We start from the raw sequence: 19,931 nt of genomic DNA on the forward strand, positions 1-19,931 counted from the left end.
AGATGCTGACACTTGCAGTCCATCGCATTCAGCAAATATTGTTATCATTGTTGAAATGCATACATATTGAACATTAATTTGAATGACTATCCAATATTAATACACTATAATTGGGGGGCTAGACTCAATTCGGCCTTTCAGGAAATATTATACTTGGAGTGGAGTGGCGTGCTCATTAAATTGAACTATTAATTAATATTAATTAGCATATTACATTCTGGTAAAAAAATATATATATTCTTGTTCAGTGAGTCTCATGTTTAAGTATCAACCAGAATTAACAGATGAAAGTGAAATAATAATCACCTCAACAAATGTCTCTAGTTTCATTTCTAATATTTTATTAATATTTAGTTTTTGAAAGTTCACATGATCTGTACTCATATAGCTCAAACAAGACTGTTTAAAAATGCATGGTGCTTTTTAGATTGATGCAGGTGTCAATCTAAAAAGGAAAAGAAAAAAGCAGATGAAGTTGCTGAAATCCAAAATGAATGATTTGTAGGAACCTAGGCTTGATTAGCTACTTCCAGTGCCCTTGTTCGGACCTCACAGATCTTCAAACACAGCCTTGATCTCAACTACACACCCGTACAATTTGACGAATGCTTTACATTTTGTTGACAAAATCTGTCCACAGACAGGCAGACAGGCAGACAGGCAGACAGGCAGACAGACAGCATAAACACCTGGAAAAGTCATGAAAACTGCTTCCTGCTACAAAATGTAACCATATTTTGCCATGATCACACTTGCGCATTGTCAGTGACCGAGGTGGTCGGAAAGAGAGACACAGGGAGACTTCGTGTTGGTTTAAAATATTAAATATCTTTCTTTTTCTTTCTTTATTTCTTTGTTTAAAAAAAAAAAAAAAAATGTAAACAATTTTTTATCCCGCGATTTTGTAACCCTTATTTTTCACCCCGTACCAATTTTTCGAAGTGATCCTGGCCGCTACACTCCCCCCACCAGCCTAGGGAGGCCAGGGCCGAGCTCATGCCTCCTTCAATGCATGAGAGCCAACTGACCTTCTTGTCACCTGACAGGGAGGGAGTTTCCCCGGTTGGACGTAGCGCGTGGAAGGAACACGTTATTACAACCAGTTCCAAATTTCCCCTCCATCAGACGCCCCGGCTGTCATGGGGGAGGCGGTATAGCGACCACGATTACTACATGTTTTTGTGAGGGTATTAACTACCCTGAGAGACACGGGGAGAACATGCAAACTCCACACAGAGTAGGCCCTTTCGCCAACCCCACCTAGGGTATGGGGCGCTGATGATGACGCGGAGGAGAAGACACGCCCCCAGCGCCCACAGCGTCCCCGGCGGGAATCGAACCCAGGACCTTCTAGCTGTGAGGCGACAGCCCTACAAATAAATGATTTAACGAATAACAAAAACATGGGCCCAAACCATGATCACACGCGTGCCGTGCATACACAGGCACGCGCACGCACGCACATTTTCGGCAAAGGTATTTGTTTTAGAGGTGAAAAAGGAGTGAATGAGTACAGTGAGTATATAGACCCCTGGGGGTTTATACTGTGTTTGTATATAGGGTTTAAGTAGTAGTGGCATATATTATGTCTCTCTTCCCCTTTGTTTTGGAAGGGAAAACGAGGGTATTTGTATTGAACCGCGAGGGGGAAATGACTTGCATTTGAGCGGGCGGTGTGCTGCTGTAGGTGAGCACACGGGGGAGCACTTAGACACAAAGCCTCCTAGTGGAACCAATAAGGATCAAACCCGGGGACCGTTCAATCCCCAGACTGTCACTCTTCTACCTCCTGAGCCACTGCCTGCCTCCTTCCACGTATAGCCTGGACAGGGTCGGACAGACAATTACATGGTGGTATAAAATACAATTAAGCCAGTGTTCTTGTGGTAGGCTGTCTCTTCTCATTAGACACACCTTTGTAGTCCATTAGTACCCAGCTGTACCACTGCCATCGCGGCGACTCCTGGCTTCGTGTCGAGGGGACTTTGAGCAAGACACTGTGACCCTAATGCTCCCAATGAGTAGGTTGGTGCCTTGTAGTGATGATTTTGTCAACTAAAACTATGACGAAAAATGTTCGTCGACTACCTTTTTTCACTGACGAAAACTGAACAAAAACTAAATAAAAACTAAGCTATGATGACTAAAACTTAAGACTAAATACATTGACAATTTAGTCAACAAATAAAAACTAGACTAAAATGTTAGTGAGGGACTAGTGGAGAAGAGATCCTAAAAGACAAGTCATGTTGTGCTTGGTTGTGCTCGACGCGTTGTGAGCTTGTACATCTGCTTGTAGATCTGCTTGTAGATCTGCTTGTTGATCTACTTGTAGATCTGCTATTTTCAGCATGCAACCAAGTGTAAAATCAGCCATTACGACGCCATCAAGGCACCGCCTAAATACATTTTAGTCGACTAAATCAACTGTAGATTTAGTCGACTATAATCTTATGATATTTAGTCGACTAAAACTAAACTAACAGTAAAACGTTGCAGATGACTAAAATATGACTAAAGCTAAATTGAATTTGATTCAAAAGACTATGACTAAAACTGAATCAAAATTTGCTGTCAAAATCAACACTAGTGCCTTGCATCGTTGCTTCCACTGTCGGTGTGAATGTAACAATGCAACGCAACAATGTAAAGTGCTTTGGAGAAAAGCGCTATATAAATGCATTCCATTTAACTTGCAAACCCATCAATCGTCAAATAGACATGAACCATTACTGAATTCTATCATGAACCTCGGTCTTCAAGAGTGAGCAACAGAATTATGTCAAACTATCAGTAAATTAACGATACATTAATTTAATACGAGTCATATTGAAATACTATAATCCAACACTTTGTCTGAGAATTCTGATGAACTAATTTCTGAAGCCACACTAAAGCATTGACTTCTGTAAAATGTTGCCGTCCATTGCGTTTTAGACCCGGTGGCAAATATCAAGTGAAAGTAATTTCACTAATTTGGAGAGCGTGCTTTAGCTTCCCTCTGCTGGGTATATGTGCCGAGATTGCACTTTCAGGGCAACACAATTGATTAAACCATTAAGACCTGAAGCCGATTCTACAAATTATCTTCTAAATTTTCTAAAAAGTAATCAGAAAAAAACGTATGTTTCTAATATCAGTGGTGCTCAAACCTTTTCATGTCAAGGACCCCCAAAATTATATTTATTTGGCCGCCAACCCCCATCTCAAAATATTTTGTTCCAGGGACCCCCAGAAGCAAAGATTTGAGTTAAAAAATATTCACTTTAAAAATATATATATTCAAAGATTTTCACCATTTTTCAAAAATAGCAGATCTACAAGCTCGTAGCGCGGCACTCGGTGCCGCGCTATGAGCTTGTATATCTGCTATTTTTCAATAGCCAAAGTGTAAAAGAATGCTTTTTTAGCTCAAATCAAAAAATTACACAGACGCGTTCCGGGTCTTAATGGGTTAAACTGAGTCAGCCAAGACCAATCAATCAAAGAAAAGCAATTGGAACCATTTCACAGAGTAATGTGAAACAGGTTTGTCAGCTGATGGTGCCTTAGTGTTTTTATAATGTGTGGGTCAGGACCCCAAATAGGCCCGGTGAGCGTGTCTGCTGGGACCCCCTGTATACAACAAGAGCACAACATGTGACAATAATGGCCCTGTCCAGACGAGTTAGAATTACAAGGATGTCCGTGATGTAATTTTTTTGACATTTTGATGTCAGTAGTGCCCAATCCACACAGGATAAACATTACATTACATTACAATCATTTAGCTCTTAAACTGCCAGAGTTTTTACCCCCACAGACTGCCAGTGTTTTCTAAGCTAGTACTTCGAAAATAATATATTTCTTTGTCCGTTTATTTTTTAACATTGAAGTGAATGGAGCAACAACTTTTTGGAAAACGTTATCTCCTGTTTTTTTGTGACGAACGGAAAAACGGAAAAACCCCAAAAATAAATTTTTATTTTTTATTTTTTTGTAAAGACATTTTTTTTTTCTGGCAGGCAATAGCTAAATTCTCAAAAACGCTTATAAACATTTTTGGCAGGTAATGAGTTAGCAGACGCTTTTATCCAAAGCTACTTACAGTAAGTGCATTCAACATAGGTAACTACTAATCACCAAAAGTTTTAAGTGCATTCTCTTCTAAAACAAGCAACTAAGAGTATAGTGCTAGCGCCAAGGTAAAAGTGCAATATATCAGCTACCTACTTTCTTAAACAGATGAGACAAATAGGAAAATCAAATGCGCAAGAGCTAAAACAAATAAGTGTATCGAATAAACAAGATCCAATAAAACAATAAAACAAGAGTTCGTACAACTAGTTAACAACAAGTAGGCAAGGCGAAGAGGAAGGGTAGTGTTTCCTGAAGAGGTGGATTTTCAGCCTGCTGCGAAAGATGGGCAGTGACTCTGCTGTCCTGACCTATTACCTTATTGCATCTCAAATGTTATGGTGACACAGATGGCCCGGTTTTGCCGGGATTGTTCCGTTTTCAGCTGGGTGTCCCGAGTTCTAACAAATATCTGTAAAACACTAGATTTCAACATTCACTGCCAAATTGTCCTGGCTTTTGCCACAATTTTATAATATTCTGTTCTGTTGAAAGGTGCAGTCGCTAGCTGTGCAAAGCGCAAAACAAAACTGTCCACCATCCTGATGAAAATACAAGGTTACATATTTTATTTTATTTTATGTTATGTCAGTTCGAAAAAGCTCGCAACGCATTGAGATTGTCACTATTTTCGAAAAAATACTGCTTAAGCGGTTGAGAGTCCTAGTTTGGGTATTTGAAAATGCAGTCACCCTTGCACTTCCCTCTGCTATTTCCAGACACTAGACTCTTCTAGTGTCAACACAACCCCACAGTGAAGCCAGTTGCTGCTATACGAGTCATTTGGTTTAGAGAAAACCATGGCAGTGCCAAAAACGCAGGAAAAAGTTTTACTACTGTAGACTTGGGGACACGCTGAGGAGCCCTTAACCCATTGATACCTGGAGCGCTTCTGTGTCACTTTAGATGCCTTTGGCTATTCAAAAATAGCAGATATACAAGCTCATAGCGCGGCACCGAGTGCCGCGCTACGAGCTTGTATATCTGCTATTTTTGAAAAATCGAGGGAAAAAAAATTGGGTTTTTCTTTCAAAATTTTTTTAGGATTTAGGAGACATTTCTAGAATCTTCTCAGGTCTTAATGGGTTAACCTGGGTATAGAGCCGTGTTTTGAGTACATGTCTGAAAAGTTTATAGACAACCATAAAAGTTTGAGAGGGGAAAAATGTGCGAGCTAATTTGAAAGATTAGACAGTGCAAAGTATTTCCAATTACTGACTGTCGATCCGGATGGTAATACAGCTGACGGTAACAGGGGACGGTATTTGCCCAGTATAACTATTATTCCCGCGGGGGAACGTGCACGCTATAATAATCACAAATTACCCCAAAAAAAGTAAGAGCGAACCAAATCAAAAAGAGAGAGAGACTCACAGTAGACGTCGAGACGATAGTGACGGATCCTCTTCTGGCCGCCGCTGAGCGCCGGGTGAGACGCCTCGCAGCTGAGCGCCGCGCCGTTGTCTTTCCTCTCCACCGGGATCCGCACGGTGCTGGACACGGCGAACGTCTTCCCGTTGTCCTGCTGGGACACCACCCCTGGAGAGAGAGAGACACGGACACGGGAGAGAAAATAAGCGGCCAGGTCTATAGGAAAACAAGCCCAACAGAGGCAACTAGGGCATTTTAACCCTTTAAGACCTGAGAAGATTCTAGAAATGTCTTCTAAATCCTAACAGTTTTTTGAAAAAAAATATTTTCGAGATTTTTCAAAAATAGCAGATATACAAGCTCGTAGCGCGGCACTCGGTGCCGCGCTATGAGCTTGTATATCTTACAGCACGAATCTGGTACGAGACTCCCTGGCATAAAACATTTTCACATGGGGGTTAGGAACAAATACATATTAATTTGGGGGTCCATGACCCCCGAACTTCAGTGTGGCAGCCCCCACCATGTGGAACTCTCTCCCAATAGGGACTGGCCATGCTCCAACCCTGGACTCTTTTAAGACCGCCTTGAAAAGACACCTATTCTGCCTTGCCAAGCCAAAGTGCAGTAACTACGTTTTTGGACACACACCGACTTATTTGTGTATCCCAACGGTCAAATTAGCCTTTGTGATTTTGGGGGATAAACAACTACCTCAAGAACAGGTGTACAATTAGTGTAATATCATATCACTTATATGCCGATATCTCATTTGGCTGACCAGTTGCAAAACTTTGAAACCCATTTTTCAGCGATTTTTCCCCCCATAGTTACTGCACTTTGGCTTGGCAGGGCAGTATAATTCTCTCAGGCTAATGGCAAATAGTTGGTTGTTGTTTTTTTTGGTTGTTTGTTTGTTTGTTGGTTGTTCGTTGTTTTTGATGTAAAGCATACATAGCTATTATTATTATGAAAATACTTGAGAACCACTGGTTAAAATAATAAAAACATTTGTGAAGCAAGCCCAAATAAGCAACTACACTTTAGAAACAAGCCCAAAGAAACGCAACCCGCAACTTCCAAGCAACCTTACAGAAAAAGAAGCCCAAAGTCACTTATAATATGCGGACATGGCAACACTGCAGGGAGCCACGGGACGGAACAGCGGAGGAATGAAGGAAGGGGGAATGGGGAGAACGCTGTGAAAAGGAAAGGACCACAGCAGGCACAGGAAGGAGGGAAGGATGAACGGGACGGGGGGGAGGAAGGGACCCAAAAGGGAAGGGATGGATGGATGGAAGGAAGGATGGAGGGAAGGAGGGAGATAAAGGGAGGGAGCATGGAAGGGAAGGGAGTAAAGTTTTCCCCGTCGATAAACATGTACATCCTATTGTCCTGCTGACAATTCACACCGACATGGGAGAGACTGAAGAATTAAGGAGCAGAGGAGGAGAAGAGGAGAATAGAGGAGTGATAGACGGAGTGAGGAGGGAGAGGGAAAGAGAGAGAGAGAGAGAGAGAGAGAGAGAGAGAGAGACGAATGATGAGAATTGATGAATTGATGAAAGGTTGATGAATTAGCCTTTCTGTGAGACACCTGTGGAGGGAGGGAGGGAGTACAGAGAGACAGCGTAACAAAGAAAGAGCAATTTGCATCTATATTTCATACTTATTATGAGCAACAAAATTGAATTGTTTGTGTCTCTGTAGAAAACAGGCCCAAACTGTCTGTCTATGTGTGTGTGTGCGTGTGCGCGTGTGCGTGCGTGCGTGCATGTGTGTGTGTGTGCATATGCGTGCGTGCAGGATGAGAGATTGAGTGAGAGAACAGAGAGAGTCAAAGAAAGAAGGATAAAAGAGAGAATATGCATAACCAAATTGAGATTTTAACTGAGCCAGACAGGGGTTGGGGGTGCGAGGAGGAGAAGGAGGAGGTTCGGGGGTGTCAAAGTGAGGAGCCAGAGAGAAGAAAGGCAGCGGGGGGGAGAGAGCGAGGGACACATGGAGCGAGGGGCGACCAAAACAGCCGTGATTGATGGAGCGGCGTGGAGCGAGGGATACGAGACGAGGCCCAGACATAAAAGAGGGGCGAGATAAAGACAGAGCGCATGAGATGCAAAGGAGAGGGAGAAGGGACGTGAGGACAGGAGGAGGAGAAGAAAGAGAGAGAGAGAGGGAGAGAGAGAGAGAGAGAGAGAGAGTTGCTGTGGAGGCACCGGACTAAAATAACAGGACTTGACATGGTCACGTAAAATGGAGTCTGCACACGCGTACGGAGAGAAGGCGACAATAACTTCTGCCGCGCTGAGCTTTCAATTATTCGCCAGCGAGGGGGAAAAAAAAAGTGAGACTCAATCGAAGCGTGAGATGGCAGAGAGGAGGGGGGGAGGAGGAGAGAGGAGGAGGAGAGGAGGAGGAGAGGAGGAGGTAGAAGAAGAGGAGAGAGAGGGAAGACTGCACCGTAATGAAAGAGTTCTCTCCCTATATCCGCTGGAATCTGCCTCTAACCTTTAGTGTCACAGTGCATTTAACCCTTTCAATCCGGGAACGCATCTGTGTCACTTTAGATCTACAAGCTCGTAGCTTGTAGATCTGCTATTTTTGAACAGCCCAAAGTGTCAAATGATGGTTATGGCTATACAAAATCTAAAATGACAAGGTATGTGTTCCCGCATTGAATGGGTTAAGTCAGGACCTGAGGAGGAAGCAGGGGGAGAGGAGAGGAGAGGAGAGGAGAGGAGAGGAGAGGAGAGGAGAGGAGAGGAGAGGAGAGGAGAGGAGAGGAGGTTGGGAAGGGGAATAATAATCTCAAAGTCATTTATTTCATAGGGGCAGTACACCGCAAAACTCTGTGATTACCCTGGAGTAAATGCTCCAATGAGCTCAGAGACACACACATACGCGCACACACAAACAGCGCACAATTAATTTGCATATATACTTCAGGTGGGGGGAGGAGAGAGAGGAGAGACTGTGCCTTAATGAAATAGTTCTCTCTCGTTAGCAGCTGGAATCTGCCTCTAACCTTTACTGACACACAGCATTTAAGTCAAGAGGAGAGGAGAGGAGAGAAGAGAAGAGAAGAGAAGAGAAGAGAAGAGAAGAGAAGAGAAGAGAAGAGAAGAGAAGAGAAGAGAAGAGAAGAGAAGAGAAGAGAAGAGAAGAGAAGAGAAGAGAAGAGAAGAGAAGAGAAGAGAAGAGAAGAGAGAGAAGAGAAGAGAAGAGAAGAGAGGAGAGGAGAGGAGAGGAGAGGAGAGGTGAAGAGAGGAGAGGAGAGGAGAGGTGAAGAGAGGTGAAGAGAGGAGAGGAGAGGAGAGGAGAGGAGAGGAGAGGAGAGGAGAGGAGAGGAGAGGAGAGGAGAGGAGAAAGGTTGACATCAGACAAGAGGAGACACAGGGGACAAAAGAAGAAACAAGGATTGAGAACAAAGGGAACATAAGAAAGAGACAGAGACAAGAAAAGGTATAGAGAGGAAAAGGCCGAAGAGGAGAAGAAGGGGAGCCAAACATAACTAGGCATATCGACCATAGCCGTATCGACCACGTGGCGTATCGGTCACAATGAAAGTCATCTCTATTAATGGAAAAAAAAAGTAGAAAGAGAGAGGGAACAAAAGATAAGATGAAGGGAGAGTGGGGTGACAAAGAGGAAAAGTGAGTTCTCTCTCGTAGCCTATACCCAGAGAACTCAGGCCACTTTGTGCTTTGAGCAGTGATTAACACATTCAATCCAGCGACAGCGAACGCATCTCTGTCCTTTCTTTGGCTATTCAAAAATAGCAGATCTACAAGCTCAGAGCTTGTAGATTGGCAATTTTTTATTTTTTAATCGTGGAACATTTGTGCAAATCTTTTTTTTTCTCATTTTTGGGGGTCCTTGACATGGAAAAGTTGGAGCACCACTGATATAGCAACATACTGTTAGGATTTAGATTTTTAGATATGTATTTGGCCGCAGACCCCCAACTCAAAATGTTTTGTTCCAGGGACCCCCAGAAGAAAAGATTTGAGTTAGAAATGTTCGCTTTAAATATATATATATATTCAAACATTTGCAAAAAAAATCACGGTTTTTCAAAAATAGCAGATCTACAAGCTCGTAGCTTGTATATCTGCTATTTTTGTATAGCCAAAGAAATCTAAAATGACACAGACGCGTTCCCGGATTGAATGGGTTAAGGCAGCTGAAACGCGGAGGGCGCTAAATGGCTTTATGGTTTCATTTTAATTGGCCAATCGTGAGGGGCAAAAGTCAGGCTACAAAGACAGTGTCACATTTTAAACATAATGTTTTCAAGACTTTCATCCAGCACATTGATCGACGTTCATGAGGAGTGTGTGAACTGCAAGTTTCAGACATTTTTAATCTCTTGTAGAGCTCAATTGTTATCGTTGACTGACTATAGGCTGGAATAGTGCAACAGGCTGGAAGAAAGTGAAAGGCACTGGATTCAACTTCCTTCCGTAACTGGATTTCCAGTTGGTCACTGCTCAGAATACAAAAAGTTGACTGAGTGGACTCAGTGGAGAGAGAGAGAGAGAGAGAGAGAGAGAGAGAGAGAGAGAGAGAGAGAGAGAGAGAGAGAGAGAGAGAGAGAGAGAGAGAGAGAGAGAGAGAGAGAGAGAGAGAGAGAGAGAGAGAGAGAGAGAGAGAGGATGAAGGCGAATGGGAGAGAAAGGCAAAAAGGGGATGCTGACAAATAGATTAAAGGGACCACCTGAAAATAAAAGATGATTTAATCACCATTCCCCTCACGTACGACCACCACCCCCCCACCCCCACCCAAAACCGCAGCATTACTGCACTTTTGGCTCAGGAGTTACCAGACAAACCAGACAAGTTTCCGGAATTATCTGAAGTGGATGGAAAAGGAGCTCCTGAGGCAGCTGTGTGCTCTCAGGAGCTCATCAGAGAACCCTGGATCATTGTGGGTGTTTATTAAAGAAATGAAATTAAACGGGAGAAGGAGGGAGGGGGTGGGGGGGGGGGATAGAAAAAAACAGCCCCGAGCTCCAGCGAGGGACATGGCTAGGGATGCAAAAAAAAGAAGAAGAAGAAAAATGAAATGCTTTGTGAAACGGGGGGTTGCTGGGGACAGATCAGAGCGTGGCATCACAGACTAATTTAACTGTAGGCCACAGGGGAGCCTGGTAAACGCATTGTAGGGAAAAACATGCAGGGCTTTAGATGTATTATTCTGCCACGGGCCCCTCCAACACGAGGAGGCCCAAAAGAGCCGGAGATAGCGCGAGGGAGAGGCCAATTAGAGAAGCGAGTAATGGCTGGATGGATGGATTAGTTGTCAGAGCCGGTCGAGAGGCAGAGAGACACTATAGACTTAAGACAAAGATGAATGAAAAATGTGTGGATGTGTGGGTGAGAGAGAGAGAATGTGAGAGAAAATGACACCGCGCTCTCTCTGTGTGTGTGTGTGTGTGTGTGTGTGTGTGTGTGTGTGTGTGTGTGTGTGTGTGCACGCATGCACGAGAGCGTGATAAAAATTAAGAGGGCAAAAAACAGAGCGGCATACATTACACGCATGCATAAAACGCAGGGGTTTGGGTGTTTGCGTTGTGTCTGTGCGCGTGCGCGTGTGCATGCATGCGAAGGATAATTAGACACGGATCCATAGTTTTGATAGATGAGCGTTTGTGACTTGGGGACAAACTAGACAGAAAGAAAGAAAGTTTCAGGAGCAGATTCAATAAACCCTTATTTCCAATCGTTGATAATGTATTCATCTCTCTCCGTATGCACACCGCAACACCACACACACACACACGCACACAACATACCGACGCTGAGAGACACAAACACAGACACAGGCACACACACACACACACACACACACACACACACACACACACACACACACACACACACACACACACACACACACACACACACACACACACACACACACACACACACACACACACACACACACACACACGCTCTCTCTCATTAACTGGAGAGAACATCTCCAAGGGGCTTTATTGCTCGCAGTACAAAAGCTCTGAGTTTGTCTCATCATCTGAAAGCGGATCGTGTATAAATATTGCAAGGAACTCGACCCATCAGCCGAGCCAAAAGTTCTCTCTCTCTCCGCCGATGACCTTACCGCTTCTCTCTCTGTGCCTTTTTATCCATCTGGCCTCCAGTCCATCTGCATGGATTTGACATCTTAGGCATCTATTTAACACCCTTCCCCGAGGACATTGTAATGAGTGGGCAAGCAGCACTTTGGCAAGTGTCATTGAACAGGACGTGCGGGCGGCGTAAGACTCCTTCAAGGACACTTTGACATAAGGCGCGTGGCTGTTGAATGGATCGAACCCGTGACCTTAAGTGTACTGGCTTTCCCTTTAAACTAGTGGTTCTAAACTGCCCACCTGGGGACCCAACTGTCTGTTTCTTTTTCTCCATTTCACCACACAGTGAATTACAATACAATGTTAACTTGATTTCACTCTTTGCTGATGTGCCTAATGATCGCCAACGATGAATCGCTGCTTGCTCTAACGGATATCAAAGCTTATTGAATCTTTTATTCTCACCCACATCTGTGTTAGTCTCACATTATTAAGTCTAGAGTGAAAAACCAGCAGCCCTCTGGCGTCTGTTTTATATACTGTTGAGCACTCTGACCACGCTTGTATCTCTACACCTGTTGAAAGCTCTGTCACCACCTCATTTCACAGGCAGTCCTGAGTGCTGAGGAACGAGCAAGATTTCTGTAGAATACCTGGTTTCTGGTGCTCTTTTCCTAAATCCCCATGTGTTCTACTTGCTGAGTCTTTTTTTATTACTCCTAGCTGTGTCTTTGTTCTGTATCTATCCTGTGTTTTGCACAGGAACAAAATATTTCCCCTGTGGGATCATTAAACCATACCATACAGTGGTGGAAAAAAGTACTCAAATGTTACTTAAGTTAAAGTATCAATACTGCAATGTAGAAGTACTCTGTTACAAGGGAAAGTCCGGATTTTTTTTTTACTTTAGTTAAAGTACAAAATTATTGGAATCAAAATGTACTTAAAGTTCCAAAAGTAAATGTACAAAAAATGTTTAAAAATAGCCGATCTACAGGCTCACAATGCGTCGCGATGCGACACGTTGTGAGCTTGTAGATCTGCTATTTTCAAATAGCATAGATATAAAATAGAGCTAAATTGGTTATGGTATGTCTTATAATGTCATAATTTATATCTGCAAAGTAACTAGTAACTAAAGTTTTCAAATAATTGTAGTGGAGTAAAAGTACAATATTTGCCTCTGAGATGTAGCGGAGTAGAAGTAAAAGTACAGACAATTGGAAATACTCCAGTAAAGTAAAAAAAATACCTCAAAATTGTACTTAAAGTTGTACAATGCAGAATCACAAATAACGATTTTTAGCAACCTCTGCTGGTCACTACCGTCACTGCATACAATTTCCGTAGTCCTCGATTACCCAGAATTCCATTCGTTTTCACCGGAAGCCGGAAGCGTTTCAAAAAGCGATCTTTTAATTGTTTTATACTATCTACGGATCGTTTCTCTTAGCCAGTGGAGCATTAGTTACCATGAGCTGTGCTTTCTTTTTCTGTTCTTTTTCGATCTTCCAATCCTACATTCTCTTGAAATCAGCGTGAGGTTCCTTTTTGTTAATAGCGCGGTAGTTCCTGGCCAAACAGGAAACCGTTGCGGTATTTCCTGGCCGACGTCATGACGTCGGCCAGGACGTCGGCCACGACGTCATGACGTTGGCCAGGAACGTCATTTTCCCGGGAAAGTCCCCCCAGTCCACGTTCAATAGAAAATATATAAATAAAAGGCTTTCGGGGGTGAAATTCATGGAGTGGGTGTAGTGAAACTTTTGCCACTCACAAAAGATATACAATTTAACTTTAGTTTTGTTGAAAACGTTACCTAGTATGCCTTTAAGTACAGTAATTGAGTAAACGTACTTAGTTACTTTACACCACTGAACCACCATATCATACCTGGTATCTCGCGGCCGTTGCGCATCCAGCGCAGCGTGGCCGCCGGCTTGCTCCGCGGCGACACGCAGGTGAGCTCGGCCTCGCCGCCCTCCACGGCCTCCTGCTTCACCTCCACGGCCGGCGTCTCGGGCGGCACCGCCACCGACAGCGTGGCCACCTGGTGGTGCGTGGCGTCCGTGTACAGCTGGCAGAAGTAGCCGCCCTCGTCCGACACGCTGACGTTGGACAGGGCGATGCGCACCAGCCGAGGCGTGAACAGCACCATCTGGAAGCGGTCATCCTTCAGGGCTGTGGGTGGGGGGGGGTGGGGGGGGGAGAGGGTGGGTTTTAGGGCAGTGGTTCTCAAACTTTTTTCATGTCAAGGACCCCTAAAATGATATGTAATTGGCCGCGGACCCCCATCTCAAAATTTGTTGTTCCAGGGACCCCCCCCCCCCCCCCCAGAAGCAAAGATTTAAGTTACAAACGTTCACTTTAAAAAATATATATTCGAAGGTTTTGCACACATTTTCACCATTTTTCAAAAATAGCAGATCTACAAGCTCATAGCGCGGCACTCGGTGCCGCGCTATGAGCTTGTAGATCTGCTATTTTTGAAATAGCCAAAGTATAAAAGGTTAAAATTATTGTGACGCTATATTAAGACATTTTGCTGGGGACCCCGTGGTACCCCCCCCCCCCCCCCAAGGACCCCCATCTTTGAAGAACCAATGGTTTAGGGGGGTCAGGGATGAAGGTGGGGTTAATGGGAGGTGAGGTGGTATAGGGTGGGTGGGGGATAGAGAGGAATAGTGCAAATCCGGATGTGGAGAGGTGGGCAGAGGGAGGCGGGGTTAAAAGCGAGGTGGGCGGGGTTAAAAGCGATGTAGGCGGGGTTAAAAGCGAGGTAGGCGGGGTTAAAATCGATGTAGGCAGGGTTATAAGTGATGTAGGCGGGGTTAAAAGCGAGGTGGGCGGGGTTAAAAGCGATGTAGGCGGGGTTAAAAGCGATGTAGGCGGGGTTAAATCGATGTAGGCAGGGTTAAAAGCGAGGTAGGCGGTTAAAAGCGAGGTAGGCGGGGTTAAAAGCGATGTAGGAGGGGTTAAAAGCGAGGTGGGCGTGGACAATGAAAGATGGAGATGAGAGACAGACGGTAAAGAGTGATGGGAAATCAGAGAGTGCATGCAGTACAAGAGAGAGTGACAGCAAGAAGAGAGGTGGAGAAGAGAGAGAGAGAGAGAGAGAGAGAGAGAAATGAGAGAAGAAAGACGGGGAGATGTGAGAGAGGAGAAAGAAATGAGAGATGGATGGGGGGAGTAGAGAAGACAGGAGAGGAGAGGAGAAGAGGCAGGAAGTGGATGGGGGAAGGGGGAAAAGGGGGGAGGGGGGAGTTCATCATTCACTGTTGAGCTCATTTTCTATTCATGCCCCTGTTATGTGTCAGTGAAGTGAGGACCTAAATTGGGGCTGACATCCTGTACTGTACATGCCATTCATATGGAGAAGGATCAGTAAAAAAAAGGAAGGAAGGAAGGAAGGAAGGCACACCTGAAGGGCCAAATGGGCAACAAAAAAAAGCACACCAACAAATATTTGTAATTTAAATACAGAAATGCACACATTCTTAAACCCCCCGCTGAAGAGCTCAGGCTGGTGACATTCATGCCATCTTATAATGCTTCTGAAAGAAATGTTTTCTATTTATTTTTTTACAAGCAGACATTCATATTATCCGCTCTCAGTGAGTGGATGCTCACTGCCTTCACCTCTTGTATTCCTACGTTGAGTAACAGGTATTCTTTGTCATTTGTGTCTGGCCTTTTTCGTGGGAGGCAAGCCGACTAGAAGAGGCTCTTAGAGTATTAATAATGAATGAAATTTGTAATAAAACATCTTGTACATTTTTAAAAAATGGCCGAATCAACAAGCTAACAACGCGCTGCGATGTGACACGTTGTGAGCTTTTCAAATATATATTCAAAGTATAAAATAGGGCTTAAGTGGTTAATGATCAATGATCAATAGTCCAACGCATGATATATCTGATTCTGAAATAGGCATTCTGCATGCAGAGTACTTCTACTTTTTCTAATTTAAGTATATTTTCAGGCTAATACTTTTGTACTATGACTTAAGTAAGCAGAACCTTTACTTGTAAGTATTTTGACCACTGCCGTTATTAGACCCCATTTTGTTATAGTTTGACTGGCACTATAGCCAATCGCAGCAGAGAGGATAAGCAACATGCCAGGCTATGGCATGGAACTAGCCAATTGCAAACATGCGATTGGCTATTTTCGATAGCTTGAAAACACTATTTTCGATAGCTTGTCGACGATTGCAATGGATTCCTTTTCAGGACACCCAAATGTGTTCTTATATTACATATGAAGACTTTTTACTGTACTATTTTTAAGAAACTGCAAGTGAAAATCATTGAAAGCGCATTTATGTGTTATGCATTATTCAACTGCAACTCTTGATCCCCGTCGTTATAAGCATCGTTCCTCACATAATTCAGTAGGTCACCAATTTCACCATAACAGCGTTATATATTGTTTCAGGCTGCAGCCAACATTTATGGAAATATGTTCTGTTTTGTTCCTTATTCAGCAGCCCACAAGGTTGCTCATCCATACCATCCATTACCCACTTTGACAATATCCTAGCAGTGCCGGGGCAAAAAAAACAACAGCACCATTTTCAATAGTTTGTTGACAAATGCAGCGGCTTCAGCAGGTCTGCGTATGAATTGCACAACCTTGGGGTGGTTTTAACTTTATTAAAAAATGGCACGGTAATTCCTGACGTGTTACGTGAGAGCAGTACAAAGTACCCTTGAAAAGGAGTCCATTGTGGCTGTCTAGACACACATTCACAAACCACACATCGCTGGAGCACAGTCCATAATACTCTGCTTCTATATTTTATGGTGGGACCATTATTAACCGATTCAAACCAGGAATGCATTTTTTTTGTTTTTGATTTCTTTGGGCTATTCAAAAATAGCAGATCTACAAGCTCATAGCTCATAGCAGATCTACAAGCTCATAGCGCGGCACTCTGTGCCACGCTATGAGCTTGTATGAGCTGTATGAGCTTGTATGAGCTTGTATGAGCTTGTATGAGCTGTCTAAAGAGTGCCGCGCTATGAGCTTGCAGATCTGCAATTTTTGGGGAAAAAACATGGACATTTGTGCAAATCTTTGAATATTTTTTTGAAGCAAACATTTGTAACTCAAATCTTAGCTTCTGGGAGATTCTACAAATGTCTTCTAAAAAACTAGTAAAAATGTTTCTCTTTAAAATATATATATTCAAAGATTTGCACAAATATTCACAATTTAAAAATAAATTATAGATTTACAAGTGCCGGTGCCGCGCTATGAGCTTGTAGATCTGCTATTTTTTAATAGCCAAAGAAATCTTAAAATGACACAGATGCGTTCCCGGTTTGAATGGGTTAAGAATACTTCCAGTTTGATATCAAATCATTGCATTTTTTATTGCTGTTTGTGATCGATAACGAGGCCTAATTACGGTCTGAATGTATAATTGTAGCCGTTGTTTAACACTAAATAATAATACAATGTATCCCTGGCCTATTGCTTTTGTTGTTGTTCATGCTCCCTAAGAAGTCGGGTAATAAACGGTCCAGTGAAATTTGAAATCAATTAAATGAGGCATTCAATTAGATGTTTGCTAAATTATATAAGCAACACAGAGTAATAAATAAACATTCATCTTCAGAGCAGGAACGTAGCCTACATTTTAATTGGCTGTCGGGGGTGATAGGGGACCTAGATTGAGAACAATCCCACTAAAGTGACAGCATTCACGGTCATTGACTTTCATCCCAATATAACAGATAATACTTGTTGCGCGCACGCACGCACACACGCACACACACACACACACACACACTATACACTATACACACACACACAGACACACACACACACACACACACACACACACACACACACACACACACACACACACACACACACACACACACACACACACACACACACACACACACACACACACACACACACACACACACACACAGAGAGAGAGAGAGAGAGACACTCACTGGAAACAAAGTCATTACGCTATACCAAACCACAACTTCTATTGAGGCATTTTCTGTTTTTAACAATTTTTGAGTTTCACAACTGATTATTTGGTATCTATTCAAGTGGCTCAATTTGTCGGAGAGACAGACAGACAGACAGACAGACAGACAGACAGACAGACAGACAGACAGACAGACAGACAGACAGACAGACATCCACACAGACAGACAGACATCCACACAGACAGACAGACAGACAGAGGTGCAGTTTGACTTTACTGCATCAGAGAGTAAACATGACTATTAGTGCATGCCTCCTGGTGGGGATGTGTGCTCTACTAAAGTGCACCTTTCTAGTTATTATTAGGCTATATGCATCACACACATGCACACACAAGCGCGCACGCACACACACATACACACAGTCAAACAAAAATGCTTATAATGTCAACGCACAGAGACCTTACACATGCTCACCCACACACCTCTGCAAGAAAAGGAAATCACTACTTAGCTACTTAGGCATGCAAAGAGAAGCAGGGGCCACTTAAGTTTAATGCCACTAGCCTTTCAGCTGGAGAATAACTTACTCCATTGCTCTGCATTAGTGAACATTCACCTCTATCTCTCTTTTCCAGACAAACCATGAGAGCAGAGTTTGCGCCCGGCCCGGCCCGCCGCTAATTTGCAATGTCACTCCAATACGTACGACTCTGCGGAGAACAGAAACTTGAAATTACGGGCCGAGGAGTGTGGCAGCACCGGGGGACCATTATCTTGCCTTGGCACCGATAGCGCTCCTGTAATGTGAAAAACCTCAGTTTTGAAATAAAACTGAGGGAGTTCAGAGAGAGTTCACACACAAGTCTGTCTCATGGAGAAGCTCTCCAGGCTCTACGTTGGTACAATGACAGAGGCCTCTCTTGGCCCCCAGAGCGGCTTTGAGAGTTGTTCATATCATCGCAGTCGGGTGGAAACCTCAATATCCCAAACCACTGCTTTTCAGGTAATGGAAAAAGGAAACCTGTGTTCCAATCATAGACCGTGAAAAAAAAGACCATAAATGAAGCCTATTTTGCAGCGATTTCAAATCCAGCATCTTTCTATATCCGGTCCGAAATGCAAACGGAAATTAATGCTATTGGCTGAAACGGCAGCGAGGGGCGGGTCTTCACTCGGTAGAACCAGTAGTAACCCTAGAAACGATACCCTACTTTATCATTAAGTTTAAAATAAATGGGACTTACCAAAACGCATATCATGGTGATTGAAAGAAGACTTTAAACTAGCGACTGGAAGCATAGAGTATTCATGACAATGTTTATTAACCCATTAAGACCTGGAACTGTGTCATTTTTAGATTTGAGCTAAAAAGCATTATTTTACACTTTGAGCTATTAAAAAATAGCAGATATACAAGCTCATAGCGCGGCACCGAGTGCCGCGCTACGAGCTTGTAGATCTGCTATTTTTGTAAAATCGTGAAAAATTTGCGCAAATCTTTGAATATATATATTTTTAAAGCGAACATTTTTAACTCAAATCTTTGCTTCTGGGGGTCCCTGGAACAAAATATTTTGATGGGGGTCCGCGGCCAAATACATATCATTTTGGGGGTCCTGGACATGAAAAAGATTGAGCACCACTGATATAGAAACATACGTTTTTCAGAAAACTGTTGAGATTTAGGAGACATGTAGAATCGGCTTCAGTAATAAAATCAAGTGCAAAGTTCGGCCAAAAACCCATCCGCTGGAATAGAGTCAGTAAGAATACCTTGATGATTCTTGCAGAGGCCCTCATACAAGGTCATTTCCATTATGCATGCTCCTCATGGTATCACAACAACACCAAGGCCTTAAAAACAAGGCTCCAGACATCCCAAAACAAACTAGTAAGGCTACTTCTTGGCCTCAAACACAAAACCCATCTAACCCCTGCTCATTTTGCTAGGATTGGATGGCTTAGGGTTGAGGACAGAGTACAGCAACTTACAATGGGCCTGGTCTACAAGATACACCACAACATTGGGATCCCCCTGCTGTATTTGTCAAAATACTTCCAAAACGTAAATGAAGTCCACGATCATAACACCAGAGGCAGCTCCACGGATCATGTTCAACCCAGATTTGGCACAAAAAAGGGGAATGAACTCGTTCTCATGCTGTTCAACTAAAATGTGGAATGCCCTACCTAAAGGAGTGAAGGAGTGTAAAACCCTACTCACTTTCAAAACTGCCCAAAAATAAACACCTTCAGGAGGCTGCAATTCGAAAATGGCCCCTGTTAAAGTCCTAACCTAAGCTCCCCCCCCCCCCCACCCCTAATTTGCAATTTTTGCTACTTTTGTGTGACACTTTAGTATGACGAAGCAGGGCATTAAATTTACAAATAAAACCAT

The 19,931-nt window shown here is 43.3% G+C and overlaps 1 protein-coding gene across 1 annotated transcript in view; it reads right to left on the reverse strand.

Annotated features, from left to right (window-relative positions):
* The window catches only part of cadm4 (cell adhesion molecule 4), a 302,572-nt gene that overhangs the window by 60,321 nt on the left and 222,320 nt on the right, over positions 1 to 19,931 (reverse strand). The window contains 2 exon segments of the mRNA XM_080425842.1: positions 5,491 to 5,655; positions 13,473 to 13,760. Coding sequence (XP_080281968.1) covers positions 5,491 to 5,655; positions 13,473 to 13,760 — 453 coding nt within the window.

The sequence above is a fragment of the Gymnoscopelus braueri genome (assembly GCF_963280865.1).
Source record: "Gymnoscopelus braueri genome assembly, chromosome: 4".
Classification (NCBI taxonomy): domain Eukaryota; kingdom Metazoa; phylum Chordata; class Actinopteri; order Myctophiformes; family Myctophidae; genus Gymnoscopelus; species Gymnoscopelus braueri.